Here is a 21,007-nt window from a genome sequence, read left to right on the forward strand (position 1 = left end):
AGTTATTGATCAGGAGTGACCTCCGCTCTACATGCCTGCATGTTGGCTGGGAGAAACTCCACACACTGCAGAAGAGATGGCTTTTATCACTCAGGTTCATCAAGTGCGCTGGCACTGCGGTGTACATCCTACCAGCACTGTATGATGCATGGCTGGGAGTAGACATCAAGAGCAATTAAAGAAGAAATGATGAGCAATAAGAAAGTGGGTGAAATGTTATGGCTGAAGATCATCTGCTGTTTTTTAATTACTGAAGCGGACTTAACACAGGTATGCAAGCAACACAATGCAATATCAAAACTGCCCCACATGCTGAGGGGTAGCCCTGATCAATTCTGCTTGCTGCAGAGGTCAAAGGCAGGCAGAACACAGCTGCACGCATTTCAGAACTGGAATTGCATTTGTAAAGCAGCTTTTGTTGCTCCTCATTTCCAGTCAATCACATGTGGGCAAGAGGACATATCCCACTGTACATGTTAGCTGAGTATGCAAATAAGCAGCTGAATATCCATGCCAGTAATTTTTTTCTGTACAGACTGGTTCATTTGGCAGCAATGAATGCCACGGGCAGAGAATTGTAAATGTCTGCATGTGGCTGGAGAGACACAAAAAATACTTTGTGCATGACACTATGCAAGAAATTCTGGGCCCCAGGGAAAGATGATGGATCAGGAGGGTGAAGATGGGTAAGTGCGAAGCCAGTTAGGGTGTGGGAAGCCAGATGTGGATACCAGGTAGGAGCATTTAGCTACAGCCAAGTTGGTCCTTTGAAACTGCAGAGGCCTGAGCTACCAGTTATGCTGAGGTAGGGGAACATGATTTATTACTTTGTGTCCACAATCAAGAAAAACATACCTAGCCCCACACCTAACAGTCTGCTCCATTGTCACCCCAAAATACTAATCACATGATCTAATTACAATGTTTTAGAATACCTCTTCATTTGTTAAAAGGGACCAGCCACAATGTCCACAAGCTCCTAACATGCCACCACTACAAACAGAAACTCAACATGTTAGACAGCAGCACTGATTGGAAAGAGGAGGAAGTTGCATCTAGAAACCTAGTGTACAGCTACTGCAACTCTCGCAGAGTTGATACTGAAGCTGCACTGCCCGAGCCTCTCAGTCACATGGAATTATACGGAGAGCCATGATCACAGACTCTGCATTTGCATTTATTTACTGTACTGATCTACTTCCAATACAGTAGTAACAGATCTACCATTAGCACGCTAAGCATGTGTTTGGATTCATAAGGAAATGTCACATTAACAATGCTGTTCCAAAAGTCACATTTGCAAAAGAATTAGTTTACAGGTGCAGGACCCGAAATACATACACCTCACCGATGAGCTGCAATTTGTCATTTTTTAATGAAACATTGGACAGTGGGTATTCAGTATCTCTCCCCCCACACTTAAAAGAGAAACTCCTTCAGCCGTAACGTCTGTTCCATAACCCTAAAAGCACCAAGCCAAAATGAACTAAGCATCACATGTTTGGGAATATCAACTTTTAAGAACTTAGAGGCTGAATCTCATGCATAAGGGTTGGATGAGAATTAAGGAAAGGACATACAAGCCCCCAATTATTCTGCAATAACACAGGCTACGCTTTTATTCCCTTTGTTGAAGGGACTCAGGAAAGCATTACTATAAAAACACGTTAAAATGAGAAGCAAATGGTATTTAAAACAGCCTTGCTTCCTACTTAGGGTAGGCCTGAGAGCAAGGCAAGCAAGCATGTAGGAAGGAGAGTGCTTGAAGAAAGAAATAAAAAGCACAGTAGCTGGCACTTCTCTGCAATATTATCAGCCTGCTGAGAGCAATTACAATAGCACAGACAGCGCTTGCTTTATTGTGACCTTATTGAATTAAATCTGAGGAAAAAAACTCTGAGATTCAGCAGGGAATTTATTAGAAAATTTTAATGCCAACTTAAATTTGATCCAAAGGCCTCAATATTAAAGGTCATATCCATTACTATACAGTGGGAAACCTTGGATCTCTCTGTTCCTATGTTCCACCCTTTCTCAGTTTTGTTTTCTTTTGTAAGAGTAGGTCAGACTCTCCTTCTCTCAGCTTTGCAGCACTTGGTATTAGAGGGACAAGACTGCTATTTACATTTTAAAAAGCCTTAGCCAGCAAGTCAAATAAAGAACTCCAATCTTACTTTTCATTTAAAGTTGAAAGCAAAAATCAAAATCAAGCAGCACTGACAAAAATAAGGTGCTATAGAGCCAGATTTTACCACCTTACATGGATACACAGAACACATAACCTGATCTTCACTGAGTTATCTGCCACTACTTCCAGATCAACTGTCATCATGACAGGGGAGTCGGGTATGAACCGACTACTGACTTGCACAGAATGGTAAAAGCTGTGCAGTGGTTTTAAAAAACAAATTCTTAACTCTAGATCATCGCAAACCTTTGAAATTGGACATACCATCACTGAAGTCTGACCAGCTGAGCTTCAAAGGCTCCTCATTTGTATGTCAGCAAGCACAAGGGAGGCAATGGTTACTGGTTACTTCAAGCCCCATCATTCCCCTACCCAGAGCTTTCAGCTTTACAACAGGGGAGAGGAACATGCTAAGAACCCATGAAAAATACAAAGTAGCTCATGAATTACTCCATGAAGGAGGTTCTCCCCACTGATTTGCAGGATAGATATATGAAGTTACTCTTCGCTGAAGATTTAGGAAAGAAATAGACACATAGATTGACTGTACTTCGCCAAAAACTGAAAAAGATCACAGGTTCTACTTTTACACTATTGATTTTTTTCAAATATGAAGCTGTACTAGAGGGAAAAAGCTCAAGTTCTCAAATGCTATGTAATTTCAGAGCTTACATTCTAGTGACTTCCAGAGTACCTTCAGCTTTTGAGCACCTATATTAGTCAGCATGTATTTATGAACACAAGTCCGGATCCTTGCTATCAACCTGCTTAGGTATCCGCTGAAGAAAAGAGCCATCCTCTGTTTTCAGCTCATGAGAATATACATTATGGATACTGATTACACTCCCAACTTTCTCAGTAGCCTCAGAATTCACTTGATGTAAGATGTCTGAAGAAAGGAAGAAGGTTAAAAGGCAAGTTTCCTACACCAGGCTCACCTAGGTTTCAAAATATATCCCACCTCATGACCTGGTAGCAGCAATTTCAGTCTTCCTCAAAAGTACTGGAAAATCTGGCAATTGAACTAGTTTAACCTACCGTACAGGCTATGCTGGCACTAAATATATTTTTGGAGGACAGTGCATGAAATTAATCTTTTCTGAACTTAATTCACACAAGATTTTACATTCTTCATGCTAACAGCCAAACTAAATTTAGTTTCACATATGCCTCTGGTATCTTAACAGGTTTGAAACCAAAAGGACAAATACAATTTGAAGGGCATTGAAAGGTCACCACTTCTTAAAGACTTGTGTTCACACATTCATATGCTGACCCAAGCTTACCCCTCTAAACATGGATGTGAATGGCCTCCAGCTCAGAACCTGCACAGCAGTGCCTGGGCTGACATGCCACATCAGCTGCGCCCCAGGATGCCCGCTTTTGAAACTAGATATTACTTATTCTCACAAGCACCCTACTGCAAAGCTCTCTATATGCAACACGAATGTACTTAATCTGCCATGCTAAAGAATGTGTCAATGGTTTTGTCTTCTGAATTGCTTTACCCTTCACAAAGAGATTGATTACACATCCTTGCTTTAATGCAATTTGATTTGGTAACCACTGTAATTTTGTTCATTAGACAGCTGTGTCTTATCAGTCTTGTCTCATTCAAAAAAAGGAGGGACAGGCTTAATTTATTACTTTTAACATTTGCAAGAAGTCAACAAAATGGCTGCTAGACTAAAATGGAAACATTTAATATTTTGTCTTTTCATATAAAAGCTAGCCTTGATGCTAAGAGTACAGACATGTAGTTTTGTACATGGACAACTAAATCTCTGGGTCTGATTTTTTTTTTTTGTTTTAGGACCTGGGCAACCCATGATTTCTTCAGTTAGTAAGAAGAGGATAGGAATTACAGAAATAGAAATTTCAATCATGACACTGGGTATGCTGGCATCAGGCTTCATACAGTGTTTAACTCACCTGTTTGCCATCCATGTTTCTCTCATACAAGTTCAAAGAAGTGAAATAAAAACTATCAATCTATTAACAGTTTTCAATTAACAGTATCTTATTTGAAATACAGATAAATACAGTATTTCAGAATCTAAGCTTGAGTACTATGTGAGGACGAAGCTGGGATGGAAAACAAGGAAGGCATGAGGAATGGGAATGCAGACATGTCTGATCTTGAATTGCTCAAGTAACAAGGAACTTTGCCACCTGCATCAAGCTTTGGATGTTTAAATCAGTCTTTTTGTTTCCTAGGACTGAGACCCTGGTGAATTTTTTACTCACCCCGTGACAAAGGGGGTTTGTTAGCATCAGATATATAAATATTCTTCTCCTACTCTTTCAACCAATTAAAGAGGTTAGTCATATTCCTTCTCCAGCTCTTCCAACTCCTCACCTGTTGTTCTTTCCCAAAATAAGTAGTTATTTTTCTAATCTCATTTTCAACTTAAGCAAATAGTGTATCTCTAACTCTACATAAAATACCATTTAATTCTACAGCATTTCAGGTAACTAATTTATAGTCAATAGTTTCATCTACAAGTAGCATTTTAAAATTAGGGCCTACACAGTAAGATATTAAATAATTTTATATCATAATTGAGTTTAACAACATTGCTAACTTTTATCTAAATTTTTGTATGTATATGTATGTTTACTTGAAAAACTGCAGTTCACCTTTAGGATCTCAGTTAAAAAGACAAGTAAAATGGCAAAACCCACAAATAGCTGCTTCCCTATGACTGTCTTTTCCTACCCTGGTGCTCACATGGGCTCTCACTTAACTAGAAAGTAACAGCATTATATTAAGTCTTCCTTCACTGCTCATTAGGCAGGGGTTTTAATTCTTCTGTTGTCTTTGGTGTGGTCCATAAAACATGGTAAGACTGACACAAACAATGTGGTCAGCATCCTGCCAGCTTTCTGTCTAAGCAGATTTTCTTCTCCAGTCTACTGCTGCTTGGATCTAAAGTGGACAGAGAAGAGAGTGAGGTGGATGATAAAGCGAAACCTACTGAAATACACAGTCTTGTAAGACACTACGCTTTCATTTCTGCTGTAAGCATATTTTGGGAACCTGTGCAAATAATTTAGTTCCCTGTGCACTTAAGTATTTACACATATGCTTAAATTTAAACACAAGTAGCATCCTTCATTTCCACCTCAATATCTTAAGGACAGGCTTGTGGCGAAATGCACAGTTAAAGCCAGGGTGTCTTGATCTCCCAGAGCTCACTGCTACTTCTGCAAAGGAGCAGTAGTACAGTAATTCTCTCTGCCCTCTGTCTTGCTTGTACAGCTGAGAGAAGGGAAACAGTCCCAGCCCTGACAAGTCCCTTGGGATGGCACAACAAATGGACGGGTACTGTCATACTCAGAAAATTATTAGTAATAAAACTAGCACTTTGAAAAGACTTACTTCCTTTTTTACCCATAAAGCATACCATACATGTGGTAAAGGTATTTTACTGTCAATAGGCTAGTTCTTCAGTATTACTCTACAGCATGACTTTGCATACTGATTTTTTTCTCCTCTTCCCTCATGAGCATACACACAAATCATTTAAAAGCAATTTACAACACGTCAAACTGCTTAAGGAGACTCTTAAAAATCTAATGTATGAAGTTAACCATTGGCATGATTTATTATTGAAGTTCCACTGTTATAACTTGACAATTAAGAAATATTGATAAATGTAAACACATTATTGATGTCAATTAAAAAGCACAAGATTGATTAACCTCCCAGAGGTATACTGGCACAAGCAGTTAGAGAGTAATCACCCCCAATAAGTATTCACTACTGACAAATGTGCATAGAAATTAGACTGCTGTGAGACAAAAAGTACTTTCAATTAAAATTAAGATCATTTTAACACATAACCAAAGCATTGGGTCAACAACAAAATGAACAGAATTCCAGACAAGATCTGTATTAATGTGAAAGGCTAAGTGATTAGGTCACATAACGCTCTTGTTAACCATACACTCACATGAAAATATGGTTAAAAACTACGAAAGCAACTGCTCAGCAAGTGAATTGTGCTCATAGGAGAAAGACTACAAACATATTATTTAGCTGCTACACTACAATATTCATAACTGCCCTGGCAAGGTACAAGACCTTGTTTACAGGATAAACAGCAGATCTTTGTTTTAAAGTATGTATTTAGGTACATTCTACAGGTGACCAAATTATAAAGGTGAAATCAAAACTCTGCTTAGTAATGGTTCACTTCCTGCAAAGCAAACAGCCTAGGAAGGACATTCAGGCAGTCCATATCTTCGACGGGGGAAGCATACATCTGACATACCCCAGAGAGAATAACAACAGGAATCAGTCAATTTGTGATTTAACTGTGACTGGAAGAGTTTGGGCTCCTTTTTTCTTTCTTTTTACTTGCTTTCAGAATTAATGTACTGGCATAACGCCTGTCACCAAGATGAAGGGCACTGCAGCTATAGCTTTTAATGGCCAAAAAAAACCCCAGGCTCACCTCAGAAAGCACAGAGCTAAAGACAGCAGCAATGCACCAGTACCAAGGAGACTGCGTAAACACTAATTAAAGTTCTCTCTACACTCTTGTCTACAAAACAGTCTTCCCTGCTTAAACTTCCAAGGGCTGGATCAGACATGCTGAAATAGGAGTCTAGCAACTTTCTTCCCTGAAGCTTGGCCTTCATCACAACTTCATGGATCAAACACATTTCCCTCAAATACAAGCAGCTTACTACAGAGACACTAGACAGAATCCAAATTATTGCAAGAAAGATAAAATTGAAACATAACACATCAATGATAAAGCTTCTTTGTTTGAAAGAGCTTTATGTGAAGGCCACACAGATGTTTATTGTCAAAATAAAGCTAGATCACTGAATTTACCTGGCTGCAAATTCAGTCAAATAGTGTTAGTGACAGAGACCGTGTTTGGTGCTATGCTAAACCACAGTGGTCTTAAACGGATCCCACAGAGCAGACCCCCGAAAGATTACAATACATGTAAACACACCAGAGGACTCTGAAGAAAGCAGCTTTTTTTTTTTAAGCAACATATCTCCAGATTTTTATTAAATGACAGTTAACTTTGGTGGGCTTTATGAACAGTTTTCATTCTGACAAGCAATTTTAAAGTAAGAAAACAACTGGTACACCTTTGCAACTGGGATAACGGAAGCGTTTTAGTGACTGAATCAACAGAAGCAGCATGAAGATGGGGAAATAAAAAGCACTCATGAAGCCAGATTCTTGGAGCAAATATGACAAATAAGAGCTCTTTGCAGGCTGGCCTTATGCTGAGAATGAAGATGATAATAAATCCTTTAGACTTCCTGTGGAAGAAACAAAAAAGGTATCTGATTAAAGTGGCAGGGGAAGATGTGTTGAGGTGAGAAGCATGGCCATCTGAAAGGCGAGAAAAGAATGCACATAGCTAAAAGAGGAGCTAAAACGCTCCCCGTTCCCTTTGTTAGCTGTAAAGGGAAAAACTGTAATTGTAATATGCGGAGAGACTGATGACTGAGCATGGGGGGGGAGAAAATGTCATTAAAGAAAAACATTGTACCACACCTACAGGACTAGGTGACTTGTCAGATAGCGAGGCCATAAACACCAACATTGTCATCCTGAATTACAGGCTGCGGTTCAAGGGCAGCAGAACAGAGTCCTGGGGATCTGAGGCACAGACAAACATGACAAAGCTCCTCCTGGAGGGAAGCGTGCCTGCTCAGTTGCAGTGCCATTGAACCTGACACTGTCTCCTTTCAATAAGCAATACAAAACCAGGAAAGTTCTTAGCAAGGAAAGCGAAATAAAACAGCAACAGATTAAAAAGCAACCAGCAAGCTGTGGAAGATCAAAATAGAGATCACTCTTGTAATAACAGCACTATTGTCTCTTACCTTTTTCAGAAGTCCTCAAAACAGCAATCCCTTTTGTTTCCTCAAGGTCTAGCTGTACTTAAAACTGGTTTACCCCATGGTAACACCACTGAAAAGGGATGCTTAGGAGGTATCTATGTTCTGACATGAACATAAGCCACAATACATATGCAAGGCTTTTACAAGGTTGTAAGTTTCATAAATAATACAAAACTGCCATACTTCTTCCTATTCAGTAAAAAAAGAGGCCATTCACAAATGTTATACACTGCAGCAGACACTACAGCAAGAAAGACAGAAAGTTGCTGAAAGGTTAATATGCTTTAACGCTGGGAATTCAATCTTTAAACCCTCTCTCAACTGGCACCACCTCAAACCAGACTGGCAGGCATCAGAATCAAAGTCAGATTAGAAACGTGGCAGAAGTCAGCTGAGCTAGAATCAAAACTACCAGCACTTACTTCTAACCTTCTCTCTCAGCAATATTTTATATTTCTACAAGGAAACACATGCACTTGCTGTTAATCACATCACCTGGAAGAGGCCTCCTTGCAGTTTTACAGCAACAGCCACCCTATGAACCGCATCCATTTACAGACTGTGGGCAGAAGCCCTTGAGACATCTAACACAGGGAAAGCAGAATGCATGAAGAAAACAGGGACAGATGAACACATTTCCCTGAAAATGTGAGTTTTCCTTGCTTCTGGAGCTTTCTTCAGCACAGGCTGGTTCAATCAGTGCTGCTAACTGTTTTAAGAAGCTACTGACCAGCCAGGCTGGTGAACCTCATTCTTTTCCATGTGGAAGTTTACACCTAGCATTTACTTGATCAGATGTGACATACCACCACTCCAAATTGCTCACTAGAAAGTAAGTCCTTCTCCCGTCCTTCAGACAGCTCTCCTCGGTGCGTAACATCAGATACTCAGAGCTCTGGATGCATTATATAACTACTTATTATTTATGATAAGGCCCCAACCTCACTGGATTAGCCACTAAATACATGTAACAAAAATAATGATGGCTCTTTATGACATATAATTGAAGTATTTTAAAAGCAGCTGCCAACACTACACAGCCTCTATTTTTTTTTTTAAGGAAAGGTTACTGCATACATCAAATGCTGTGCTTTACACTAAGGCTCTTACATCAGAAAGACAAAGCCTCACTCTACCTCTGAATTGCCATTGCTTGTAGCCTAAAGGTTACTTCCAATGCGGGGTGTATTTTGGTATTTAATATTGCAGGCAGAACCTGCCACTTGTAATTTAGTCAGCAGGGCAAACAGCAGCAAATCACTTGTGAAAATACAATCTTGCTCTCCATCAGGAGAGTTAAATGAAAGCCGAAGGAGTAGCACCACTCTGGAGACTCACAGGGGTGTAACCTGGGGAGCGGTGCCACCAGAAGACGGGCAAAATGTCTGTTATACTTCCTGCACATTCAGATGCCACATTAAGCTGAGATGACAGCTCTGGGATTCTGGCATCTGTTACAATATTGCATATCGCCAAAGCTATCCTAACAAGCCAAGATGAAAGAGCGATTTGAAAAGGCTGGCCAAAGTAGACCTCACTGCTAACATGTCCTGCATAGGGCCAAGTTCTGATTCACCTGAGTTTCTGTTCCAATTCACCAAACCTGTTTTAAAGTCACTCCTACTACATTTTTTCCTTTGTTCCTCCTCCTTGCCCTCCACCCCCCCCCCCAAAAAACCCCAAACCCTTAAGGGTATTTACTGGACATAAAATGCATTTAGTCTCATACAGGAATACAAGACCAGCACAGCTCTGATTTCAATGCCTCCCCATTTCAATTTCAGTTTCAAGCCTTCTCTTGTTTACTAAAGGACAGGTATTATCCATCCTATATTATACCTTCTACCACCTGCATCTGTGTCTCCTTCCAAGTAAAGAACACTGAAACTTAACATATGTTAAGGATTTCTGGTGCTTTCTTAATCATATTCTTCCTTGTAGGCTACTGTTATAAAAGGAGAAACATATGAGTGTGTATTTCCTGAGTTATGTTTTCAAATCACACAGAAAGTAAGTGCAACTTGAACATAAAAAGGATTTCAATTACCCTGAGGAAAAAATATCCAAAAATATCACCCCAAAGAACTCTGGAAAAAAATCCACACAAAAATCCCCCCAATACCTTCTAAAAACCAAAGTCAGCTGATTTAAATTCAGCATTTCACTTTGCCACAAGCTTCTAGCATAATTTTGGTAAATGCATGTAGGGAACAAATCAAGTGAGAATTCATGATCTGCTAAAGCAATTAAAAACTGACTACCAGTATTGCAACAGGCTAGGAGCAAGAGAATTGCAAGACACTCGTGTCAACCATTTGCTAAATTCTAGATGCCACTGCAAGTATTTAAGTGTACAGATGTTTGATTACCTTCAAAAACTGGTACCATGCAGTGACTTAACTGTTTTAATAGGATCTTTGTCCATTGTTTGATTATGCCATTCACCTCCAGCTTTTCTTCTGTGAATGAGACATTTGAAAACTCTTTACTCCAGCTACACTTGCTTTAAACTAAATGGCTCGAGAGGTAGGAGTAGTTTTCTCTGTGCATAATGTTGGCTCTATCCTGGTTGGAACGCACAGATGCAACTGTAATAAAGAGACATATATATGACACTAGTAAAAAAGCAGCAAACTTCCAAGGACACTCCTCTTATCTAAGAACTGTAAGCCTATAATTATTTTGTAGAAAAATAGGTATCTGCCATTATGTAGCTGAAAAAAATTAAATAAAATTCACAGAGCTTCTCAAGAAAAGCAGTAAATTAATCTGTGGTTTTAAAACTTCCTTGCAGTGACAAACTTGGTAACAGAAAACCATATTAGAGCTCCAACACAACTGGCTCCCAGCAGGAAAACGTGACTTGCCAATATCATATACATTCCTGAACTACTGTTTAGGTGCTGCACCCTGTACTCAGAGTGCTTAAAGAGCTTTTCTAGCTACTCCTTCCTCTTGTCTTCAAAACCACTGCCTGCTAACATAATTAAATACATTATACAGTATTTTGCAACTTTCTTACATATTCATAAAAATTAGACAGAAATATGACTTGTAGCCTGAAACTAAAACTACTAATATGAATTTTTATAAGGAACCTTCTGCTAAGGGTATCCAGCCTACAGTGCTTTACAGTACAAACACAGGTATCTTCAGATACACAGAATATTTCTTGAAGGTTAAGAAGTTCCTTGAGACATTCAATTCCATTGTCTCTCACAACTATGTAAATTGGTACCAGTCCCTTGAACGCTCAACAATATGCTTTCAGTCCAGAATTACAGACATGTTGGCATTTACTAATTTACCTGCTATTGCTGCAAATCAACCACAGGATTACTAGAACTGAACCATGAAAACCAATGAGAGTATTTGCTGATAAAGCCACAAAGGATGAGCAGCAAGAAAATCTAAAGCAGGTACAGTAAACTAAGGTACCTTTACCTTTGTTTTGAATTTTCTTATCTTGCTAATATTTATTTAATGTGCTTCAATTTTTATACTATTTTGATTAACAGAAATATCCTTCCTTATGCTGTGGCTATATTATCACCAGTCTGTAATAGCATGAGTGCTGTATTAGTACATTCATACATACATTTCTACTTCCATTCAACTGTTAACTGTTTAGAGACTGCTAAATCTCAAGAAGGTGTAGTACTTGGCTACACACAGCTGCACTGGTAACTTGGCTCACAAAAAAAGATCCAGAAGAACTGTCTTACTGTTCATTCTTCACAAAAATTTCAAAACAAGACCATACTAATAATTTTTACTAGAAATGGCAACTATGGAGAAACACAAGAATATGAAACCAAAATATTATACTAAGTATGACATGGGCTTTTATCAAGGCACAGTTGTGAAATAGTCATGAAGCATTTCATTAAAAGAAAGGGAGCTAAAGTTACTATAATCAAGGAATATTGCAAGGATTAGAATGTACTTACAACATGCTGCAAACATGAAAAATGCTGCAAGTACTCAATATCTGTCATTATCAGTGGAACCTTTTTAATAGAGTTCTCATACTTCAAACCCATGTTCCTTCATTCTTCTACACATCTGAAGGGAACAGTAAGAGAGGTCAAGGCTTAGGAAGAACAACTCAAAAGTAAAGTTCCCGTAAAAAACGCTGATGACCAGCCAGCTGTAAAGGAAGCAGATCCACACGTCCTGACTGTCTAACTGCTCATGGTGCATCTCTTGTCTCTGGGCCAAAGGGTTGCACAAACCATGATTCTCATCAGTTTGGATTATTTGAAGGGACAAACAAAGGCTGTGAAATATCAAAACTGTTTTACTGCAGTTGTGTGATATCAAACCAGTACAATTGATACTAAAGCCTTCAGAGCTGCCAGGAAAACCAAAATAATCCTTTTTAGCTGTACAACAAGATGACTGGTAGTTTCCAGCTATGATCTAAAACTGAGGAGAAAGTACTGTGGAGGAATAAGTAAGAATGAGATGTCCTACAAATTAAAAGAGATTTAATCAGAGCACACAGGTCTAATACAGCTTCTGAATTTCGCTTTTATATTTTCAGTTCAAAACTTGAGAGGCAGCATGCCACAAAGAAAACTAGCAAGTACTTCAAAACACTCAGTATTATCCTATCTTCAAAGTGGCTTCTATAAGTCTTAAGTCTCAGCAACAGCAGTAACATTTCAGGGCAAATTCTCCTACCTCTAACACATTCCAATAGCAATGGAAACTCACCAGTGAAGTCATATTAGCATAGCTAGGGAATGGCTGAAACAATAATCCTCAAACAACCTCAAGACAGCCTCAAAATTTTTTAAAACTTTCTATTTCAAACTGACTTGTAACAATGCATTTCTCACTATATGCTTCTTTACAGAGAAGACACCACAAATTGTGCTGGTTACACAGTAAAGAAAAAAGTCTTCGCAAGCAGCGTTCAGAAAAGAACCAGTTATTCCTTCCTTTAGCCAGACTATTTTTAAATCGAAATCAGTAACAAGCAGAGGAGGACTAAGACAGAGAATAATGTTCCTCCATGCTTTTCAGCTTTATAAAGCTACTTTTATAACATTCAAGCAAATTGTACAGTGACTGACATGAACAAAATGACAGTAATCTGTCACTATTTCACATTTCCCACTAGGCTGATTCAAATACTTATTTATGAACCTCACACTTCAATGGTCACTTTGATGACTAAACCATAAATTAGAATGTAAAGTGAATATAAATTTGATTTTAGAGTAACAACAAATTGTCAGCAAAGTGGGATATTATTTAATTTCTATCGACACACTATGAAAAAGTCAGCAATACCAAGAAGTGCTACATCATAATAAACCCCAAACTTAGCAAAAAAATGTATGCTAGATCTTGTGTTTGCTTCAATGCTTCTGCATTTAAAAATAAAAGCACTTTATATTATGCTTGGTTAGTTTTAAATATAAAGTCTTAATAATGTCAGATGACTTCATTACTTACATCTTCAATTAAACAGGGAGCAAGAATAAATTTTTTTTCCACAGAGCATGATTAAATTTGACAGCAAGTAAATATTAATATGAATTTAGATGCTAAGGTTTTTAACAGTCCTGATGAAAAGCTTACTTTTAAGGCAGTGTTGCTATTTTTCCAATATTTATCTCTTGCTTTACAGCTCAAAGTGAGATGAAACTGAAACATAACAGAAATTCTGCAAATAACAGTTCTCAATTTTTTAGAAAAGCTTTTTTTGAAGGGGGGAAGAATGACTCACAAAAAAATAATCCTTATTATCCAAATATCAAGTCTCGCAGGCACTCATGTCAAAAATTATCTTGATAAACTTTTATCCATTATTTTATGTTAAAAAGTTCCACTTCCTATTATGTACTATGCATGTTATTGTCTGTTACTCCCGCAAACATGTAAGATAAACACATACACCCTTCCAAAACTGAATGCAAGATTATTATGTTTTATCTGGAAAATTTCTAGAAGATATAGACATATAAGAGATACTTGAACACAAGTTTCACTGTCTTAGCAGTGTTAAAAATGGGAACTTGTGTCAGACACATTAGTATTCCTTACCTTTCAAGTATATTTTTCCTGAAATTCTTACATGGAATGCTACCAAAATGTGATCCAATTTAAAACTACTTTAGCTTCAGCAGATTGGTTTTGCATGTGGGAGAAACTCCTTAAATAGCTGAGATTTGAAACAACAAACAAGCAAAACCTTGCAGGTTTAGCAATAACTGAGGCAATTCTGCATTATTCTGGTAAGTCCCAGTGATAAAGGTAACCTCCAAGTAAAAACCACCTAACAGAAAGATAGGTACTTAATGTCATTTGCTTGACAACAGTTTGATTATAATATATTTAAGATACTTGTATTAAACACTAGTTTTCTATGTTTGAAAAACTAAAACATATGTGGCAAGATTTTCATATTCTGAAAATCCAAGTGGTGCTGTTCCAGGGAACTAGAACCCTACATGCCCTTTTTGCTTCTGAACATCTTCCGGCTGAAAAATTCACACTTACATATAAAAAAATTTAAAGCAAGATTTACATATGTGGTAGAGCAAAATGTGGCTCTCAATGACTTCTCTCAATCTTGAGTCAAGAAAGATTTCTTAAAAAATTTCTTTGCCACAAAGTAGTAAAACAGGAAAAAAAAAAGTAGCAGATTAAAAAGGTTCTGCTGGTGTAATGAAAGAAAACAGAATCTATGCTAAGAGAAAATAACAAATCTTGTCTAACCTTTTTTATTGCTGTCATTTTCTTGAATGAACACTTAAATGCACAACTTTTTTTACCAGTGCAAAATACAGGCTGGTACATGAAACCGTTACCTATTGTTCATGTACAGGCTTGTTAGAGATACTCATGTACATATGTATGTTTATGCATATGTACATATGTATATATGCACATATGTATGTTTATGCATGATCAGAATGTTCACTAGCAACCAATGAATGTAAAAATGTCCTTAAGCACAACCACTCCTTTACAAAGGACAGTGAATGGGTATACAGGCAGATTAACCAAGCCTGACTGCTCTTCCTACTCTTTCCACAGCAGCCAGAAGACCTATCTCATGCTGAGAGACAATCTTCAGACTAAAAGAAAACTTCATAGAAGGTGCAAGACAAGACCCATACCTTAAAAGGAAAAGACTGCCCTTTCAAGAATCTGCTTTAGAGAAACAGTGTATTTTTTTTCAGTGTCTACAGTAACAAGGTAATCTGGGTGTTCACAGGACTCAGATAGGAGAGAGGAGCTTTATTTTAAAATCTGCCCCAGACCTATTATGGCTCAGATGAGTCAGTAGAACCATGTTTTGTTGAAAGAAAAGCTGGAAAGCTTTTATTTTAGCAAGACTTACCCACCATCTGACTTAGAACTGCCTTTTCTTGCTTAAGGCTCATAAAACCAGCAAGAGCCAAATCAAGTCAGGGTACCCTGAAATTAAGGTACTACAAATCAGCATCCTCATTTCGGCATCCAGGATATTTTATCTATAAAGCAGAAACAATATTTCCCACCTATTTCAAGTGCTTTGATACCTTGAAATTGAACTCTTAAAAAGAAAGTACTTGCTATTATAAAAGAGTTGTGCCAAGTAGGTCCCAGTTAAGATATTTTAAAACAAAAATAAGTTTAGTACACTTCAGTCATCCATTCCACGGTAAAACAATTACTGCAGTAACCTCACTATTGTTTTCCTGATCTATCAAAGACGTAATGTTTACATTCTTACAATCATCACAGAGCATTTTCTGACATGCCAACAGGAATTTATCTTAGCCACAGCCTAGAAGAGATTTTCTGTAGCATTTTACTATAGGAGATCCAATGTCCACAAATTGTTACTTTGATGCAGCTTTCTAAGTCGCAGAATTTGACTCTGCACATTCTTATCTTTTGCCATCCTCTGTTACAGATGCACCCCTCTTTGAACTAACTGAACTTTGGTCTAGGCAGATGCTCAGCAAGTAGGCCTAACCAAAGTTATATTGTGTGAGAACTCAGCACCAACCCCTCCACCCCACCAAAAACAAATGTTTTGGCTAGAGACAGGATAAGCAGCTGAAATTGCTTTAACACAGCAGAAAATCTGACTACAAATCAACCACTTCACACTATAAATATCTGTAGCTATCAGGGTCCATTGAGCTCTCTCTCCATAGCAGGTGGCTGCATAGCAGTGATCTCCACTTGAGTAGGGACACCTCTCAAGGTTACCCCCTCAAGACTGAGATCCCTTACCTGGCACCAGATGTCAATGGGTTGGTAAGGGACATTTTTTGCATGCATGTAACATTTAAGGTACATATGTTAAGCTTAAGAGATAATCTTTGTATTCCATACTAACTTTAAGTATAGTAAATAGTATTGACCACCAATCCATCTGTACTTATTAAATATTTTACATACCTAAATTTACTGATTAGAACTCAATAAACTAACTACTAGCTCAGATTGGTCCAAGTGATCTCCGACTCCTGTCCTGCGAACGCCCTCCTTCATTGTCTTCTCCAGCCTCTAATACTTCCCTGGAGAATATTGGATATCAAGGCTTTCCAAGATAAAACCTCAAAAAGAAGAGCTGAAAACGCTACTCATCACCTGCAGACATGAGAGAAAAAAACCACCCCAACATTTAAATATAACTGCATTGAATCAATCTAATCTGAATTGCTTTGTCAAGAAACACTTTTACAACACAAAAATAGCAGTGTGTGTGGGGGTTAAAAAAAGATAGCAAAGCTATGATAGCACAAAACACCACCTGTTCTGGGAGAAGAAATTCCAAAGAAATACTTTAACTTGCACCAAATTGCCAAATCAGAGGGCCCAGCTTCCTACTGAAATAAGAATTGAGGTAACTGACCTGCTGGTTGTTAAAAAATTCATGTTAAAACAGACCATGGACGAACAGGTGCACAAATTCATTCGTTATTTAATAAAAGTACTGCTGAGCTCTGATCAGTGTCAGTAAGTGCAGATTTTGAAAGGAGGGACAGCTTAAGCATTGCAAGTGCCCTTGCAAGTTTTCAGGCATAGAAGCTTGCTTTCTTCAAATTTCCAGTGGTCACTGTAGATAGACAGTGGGTTTATACAAGAAGTAATAAAGTATCTAAAGTTCAACAAAGTATAATTCATGTCTAAATAATAAGGTACCCAGTGGAAGGAACAGAGATGCTGTAAATGCTACTCAGACAAGGTCAGAGAAAAACATTGCCAGTGACTCAACTTTTTCAAAAGAAAAATCTATCACCCTGCTTGGATGCATTTAGCCAGCATTTACTAAATTCACTTCAGGATTTTCTTGTTCTGCTACTCTAACACTGCATCTGGAGGTGGGGAAAACACACAGAAGGCAAGACTATTTGGAGTGGCACAGCCACTATTTTAAAACCTATAATGGAAGGAGGAAAGCATGAGGAAGGGAATCTAATACACAAGGCTAGAGGAAACAGACTCAAAGGAAAATTAGGGCAGAACAGAGAAGCAGAGTGAAGAGACAATAAAACAAACAGCAGAAAAGGTAACAGAAGGGCATATAAACTTTTGACAGCAAGGCCTGTTTCAGTTAATGGAACAAACATCCCCAAATCCCCTGTTGCAACCATCATGGATAAACGGATGTTTCCCACCCTCTTAAGACATACAAAAACTACTGTTCATCCAGAGATGTCTTGAGAAAGGATCTATTTTTCCATCTGCAGTGGCATGGGAGAGTTAACTGAGTAGTGTACAACTCTCAGATAAAACGAGAGAAATAAACATACCTGCCGATGAATAACTTCTAGGTTTGCCTTGGCTTTATTCACTAGTTCTTCTATTTTTTCAGAATCCTTTATATTCTTGTTTTCTCTGAAGGCATCTCTTATCCTTCTGATGGCATATGTTCTAAATACAAACAATAAGAGGACGTGCATTCATAGATGTGCCATGGCTTATGACATTTCAACACTCTTTAATATGTTTTTTTAAAATAATTATACATACACACATATATTCTGCCCAGTTTTATAAATACATCTTTTTATTCAGGGTCTTGCCTGAGTTGAACCAGTGACCAGACTAATTTAAGAAGTGGTTTTACTGGAAAAATTTCATGTTTTGTGTATCAGTCCAGTCCTTACTGCTTGTTATTGTTGTAAACACACTGTTGGATGCCCAGCATGGATACTGCAAAGCTCAATAACATAACAAAAAGCCTAAGAACCAAAAAATCATCCCCCAAATTATTTTTCATCAGTGCAATTATTCTTATTCCAAGTACTCTAAAGGGCATTGAGCTAACCACTAAATACATTATACGTTATTACTAGTTCTGACTTTGTAGTCTAGCAGTCAAAGATAGACTGATGGACCAACCATAACAAAAAGGGCTCCTCCTGTCACCCCTTTCCTCTCCTGACAAAGTCCATTTCACCCTTCAGTTCAACACCTCCTCATCCAGTTCGCCACTAAGAAGCAATAACAGGACAGGATCTCTGCCAGGAGGAGGCGGCTATGATCTCTGCTGAAGGTCCAAGGCTGCAGCTATCTCTGAATCTCTCCCCTTTCTTTGCAACCCAGTAAAGAACCTTTGAGCAGCCTGTAGCATACTGCTCAATAAAAAATAGGGCCAATTTCATTATTAAAATATAATTTCCAGACTGAGCAGTAGATACTTTCACTCCACTCATGCTTGGGAGGGGAGGGAGGAATGGCAGTAAACTGATCCTGCTCAACTATCTTGATAATGTCCCACTTCTCTACCACATCACATCAGTATCATTTTTACTATAGAAAGTAAAACCCTATGTGCGGCGCTGGAAGGAGAAAAAAAAAAAAGCTGCAGCAAACACCACAAATAGTGTAATACTTCAACAAGCATTTTCAATCTTGTATAAAAGTAAAACACGAGACACAAAATGGCCTGAAACACAATCATAAAAAACTCCAAAGACAATGTTGAAAAAGAAAAATATTAGGGAGGAGACTGAGATGGGGAGAGGAAGAAGAGGAAAGATGAATAGCCGGCGGCACTCCATACCATTAGATGGTGCTATCCAGCCCCTAATGCAGCCTCCACCAGCCAAGCGACGTATTTTCTCTTTGAGCTCATAAATAATACATTTCAATCTCAGGAATCAGGCTGGTTATGGAGTGCCACCCTGCTGCCGCACACCGGCAGATGGTGCGTGCTTTTAATTAGGGCCTGTTCACCTCTAATGTGACACCGGGGTGCACGAGTGAGTGTGCGTTTGTATGTGTGCAGTTAATAGAATGTATTAAATATGGAAGCTCATTCTCATCTGCAGCTGCTGTCCTAGCAAGATTTGAAGGGGAAGCTGCTTATTTCTTCTAGAAAAAAACCAATCCTAAATCATTAAGATGTATTGTAATTTTGTCGCTTGGTAATGGATTTCAAATCACCCCATTATACATATGTAGGGTTAAACTGTGAAGAAACGTAATATTTTCTGCAAGCAAGGAAGGGTTTCCAAAAGATACAAAGACCTAATATATATATTTATTTTTAGCTTAAAAGAAAATAACAACAACAAACAGCAAGTATCCATTACCTGGTACAAGTGTTTCAAAATGCAATACAAATGAGTAAATGCTATCTACATAAAAAAGATAGATGGGACTAAAACAAATTCTTGTTCAGTATAACACCTACAGACTGCTTTTTTTGTTTTGTGCATATGGTGCATTAATTGTTCCATTTTCTCTCTCTTCCTCTCATTACACCCAACAGTTGTTGAGAAAGAAATGTACTTAGAAAACATCATCAGACCAGTTTTTATCTATAGGCAGAAAGTTGTTGGTTTTAACTTTTACAATTTCTTTAAGCCTTTTTGAACATTAACATCCAAAGTTATTTTACATCAGCTTTAACACAATCTCAATTCGACAGCTAAATCAATCCAGTAGTCTCTAAACACACTTCCAAGACCAGCTCTATATCCTGGTACTACTCCTTCCTAAGGTTACACTGAGATTCAATATATCACTTAAAATAAGGAGGAGCTGAAATCAAAGCTCAAACCCAATACTATAATGACTGTAAATCATCCTTTCTTCCCTATTGAGAGGTGCCAGGGGAACATTTACCAACACTCAAATTCTTTCAAAATTATGTAAAAAGCATTAAGACATAAACAAGTGGGCAGTTTTGGGTGGTTTTTTTTAACAGCTTTTTTTATGCAATAACAGTTGTAAACAGTGTCAATTCCAAGCCTCCATATTCTCTATTGCTTCAAAAGTTTCTGAGCTGAGTACATGCTACAAGCTAGTGCTAACATTAGGGCTGTGATATTGCTGCAAGTCTATGAATCACCAAGTTCTTTTGAAAGTACAGTAATGTGTGTAGCAACACGCAAGCAAAGAGACACATGCTGTGAAAAGAACTTGTTCATTCAGACATATATCTGTTGGTTTTTTTAAAGAGTACTACTCCAAAGATCTTCTGGTTGATGAACAGACTGGCCAGCCAAGCAGCTACACTAACATTGTGTATTTTCAGTTCAACAAGCATAAACAACCAAACCCAATCACATGTACCATTTGAAGGCACAGCTCAAAATGCCAGTGGCAGAGAATATACGGCTATCTTCATAGAACTTTACAACATTAACCTAAAAGAAGCATTATCTGAAGACAGAGGGACAGATGAAAAGCATACCAGCAATTGAAATGATTGCTGTACCTTATGGATGATTATTTCCCCAAGCTGACACAAAGGAACTGAGGGCATAGAGCATTGCAACAAGTTTAAGTCAATGTGAGTGAAGGGGAGCTGCTGCCATTTTGCCACCCTCCCTGGTAGGCACAAGCCCTCCCTCTGCCTCCTTCAGATCAGCACAGCCAGTCTGATATTTGGCCCTGAAGTGAGCCAGTTCAACTTGGTAATCTAACAGAAGGGCAACATACTAAAAGAGTTAACTTTTTTTTTTTGTT

At 38.1% G+C, this 21,007-nt stretch overlaps 1 protein-coding gene across 1 annotated transcript in view; it reads right to left on the minus strand.

Moving 5' to 3' along the window:
* Window positions 1–17,988, minus strand: part of LYRM4 (LYR motif containing 4) — a 71,928-nt gene extending 53,940 nt beyond the window's left edge. The window contains exon 1 of the mRNA XM_009640391.2: window positions 17,839–17,988. Coding sequence (XP_009638686.1) covers window positions 17,839–17,988 — 150 coding nt within the window. The remainder of the gene's footprint in view (window positions 1–17,838) is intronic.
* Window positions 17,989–21,007: the final 3,019 nt, after the last annotated feature.

Source organism: Egretta garzetta, unplaced genomic scaffold (genome assembly GCF_000687185.1).
Source record: "Egretta garzetta isolate BGI_Z169 unplaced genomic scaffold, ASM68718v1 scaffold246, whole genome shotgun sequence".
NCBI classification, from domain to species: Eukaryota; Metazoa; Chordata; class Aves; order Pelecaniformes; family Ardeidae; genus Egretta; species Egretta garzetta.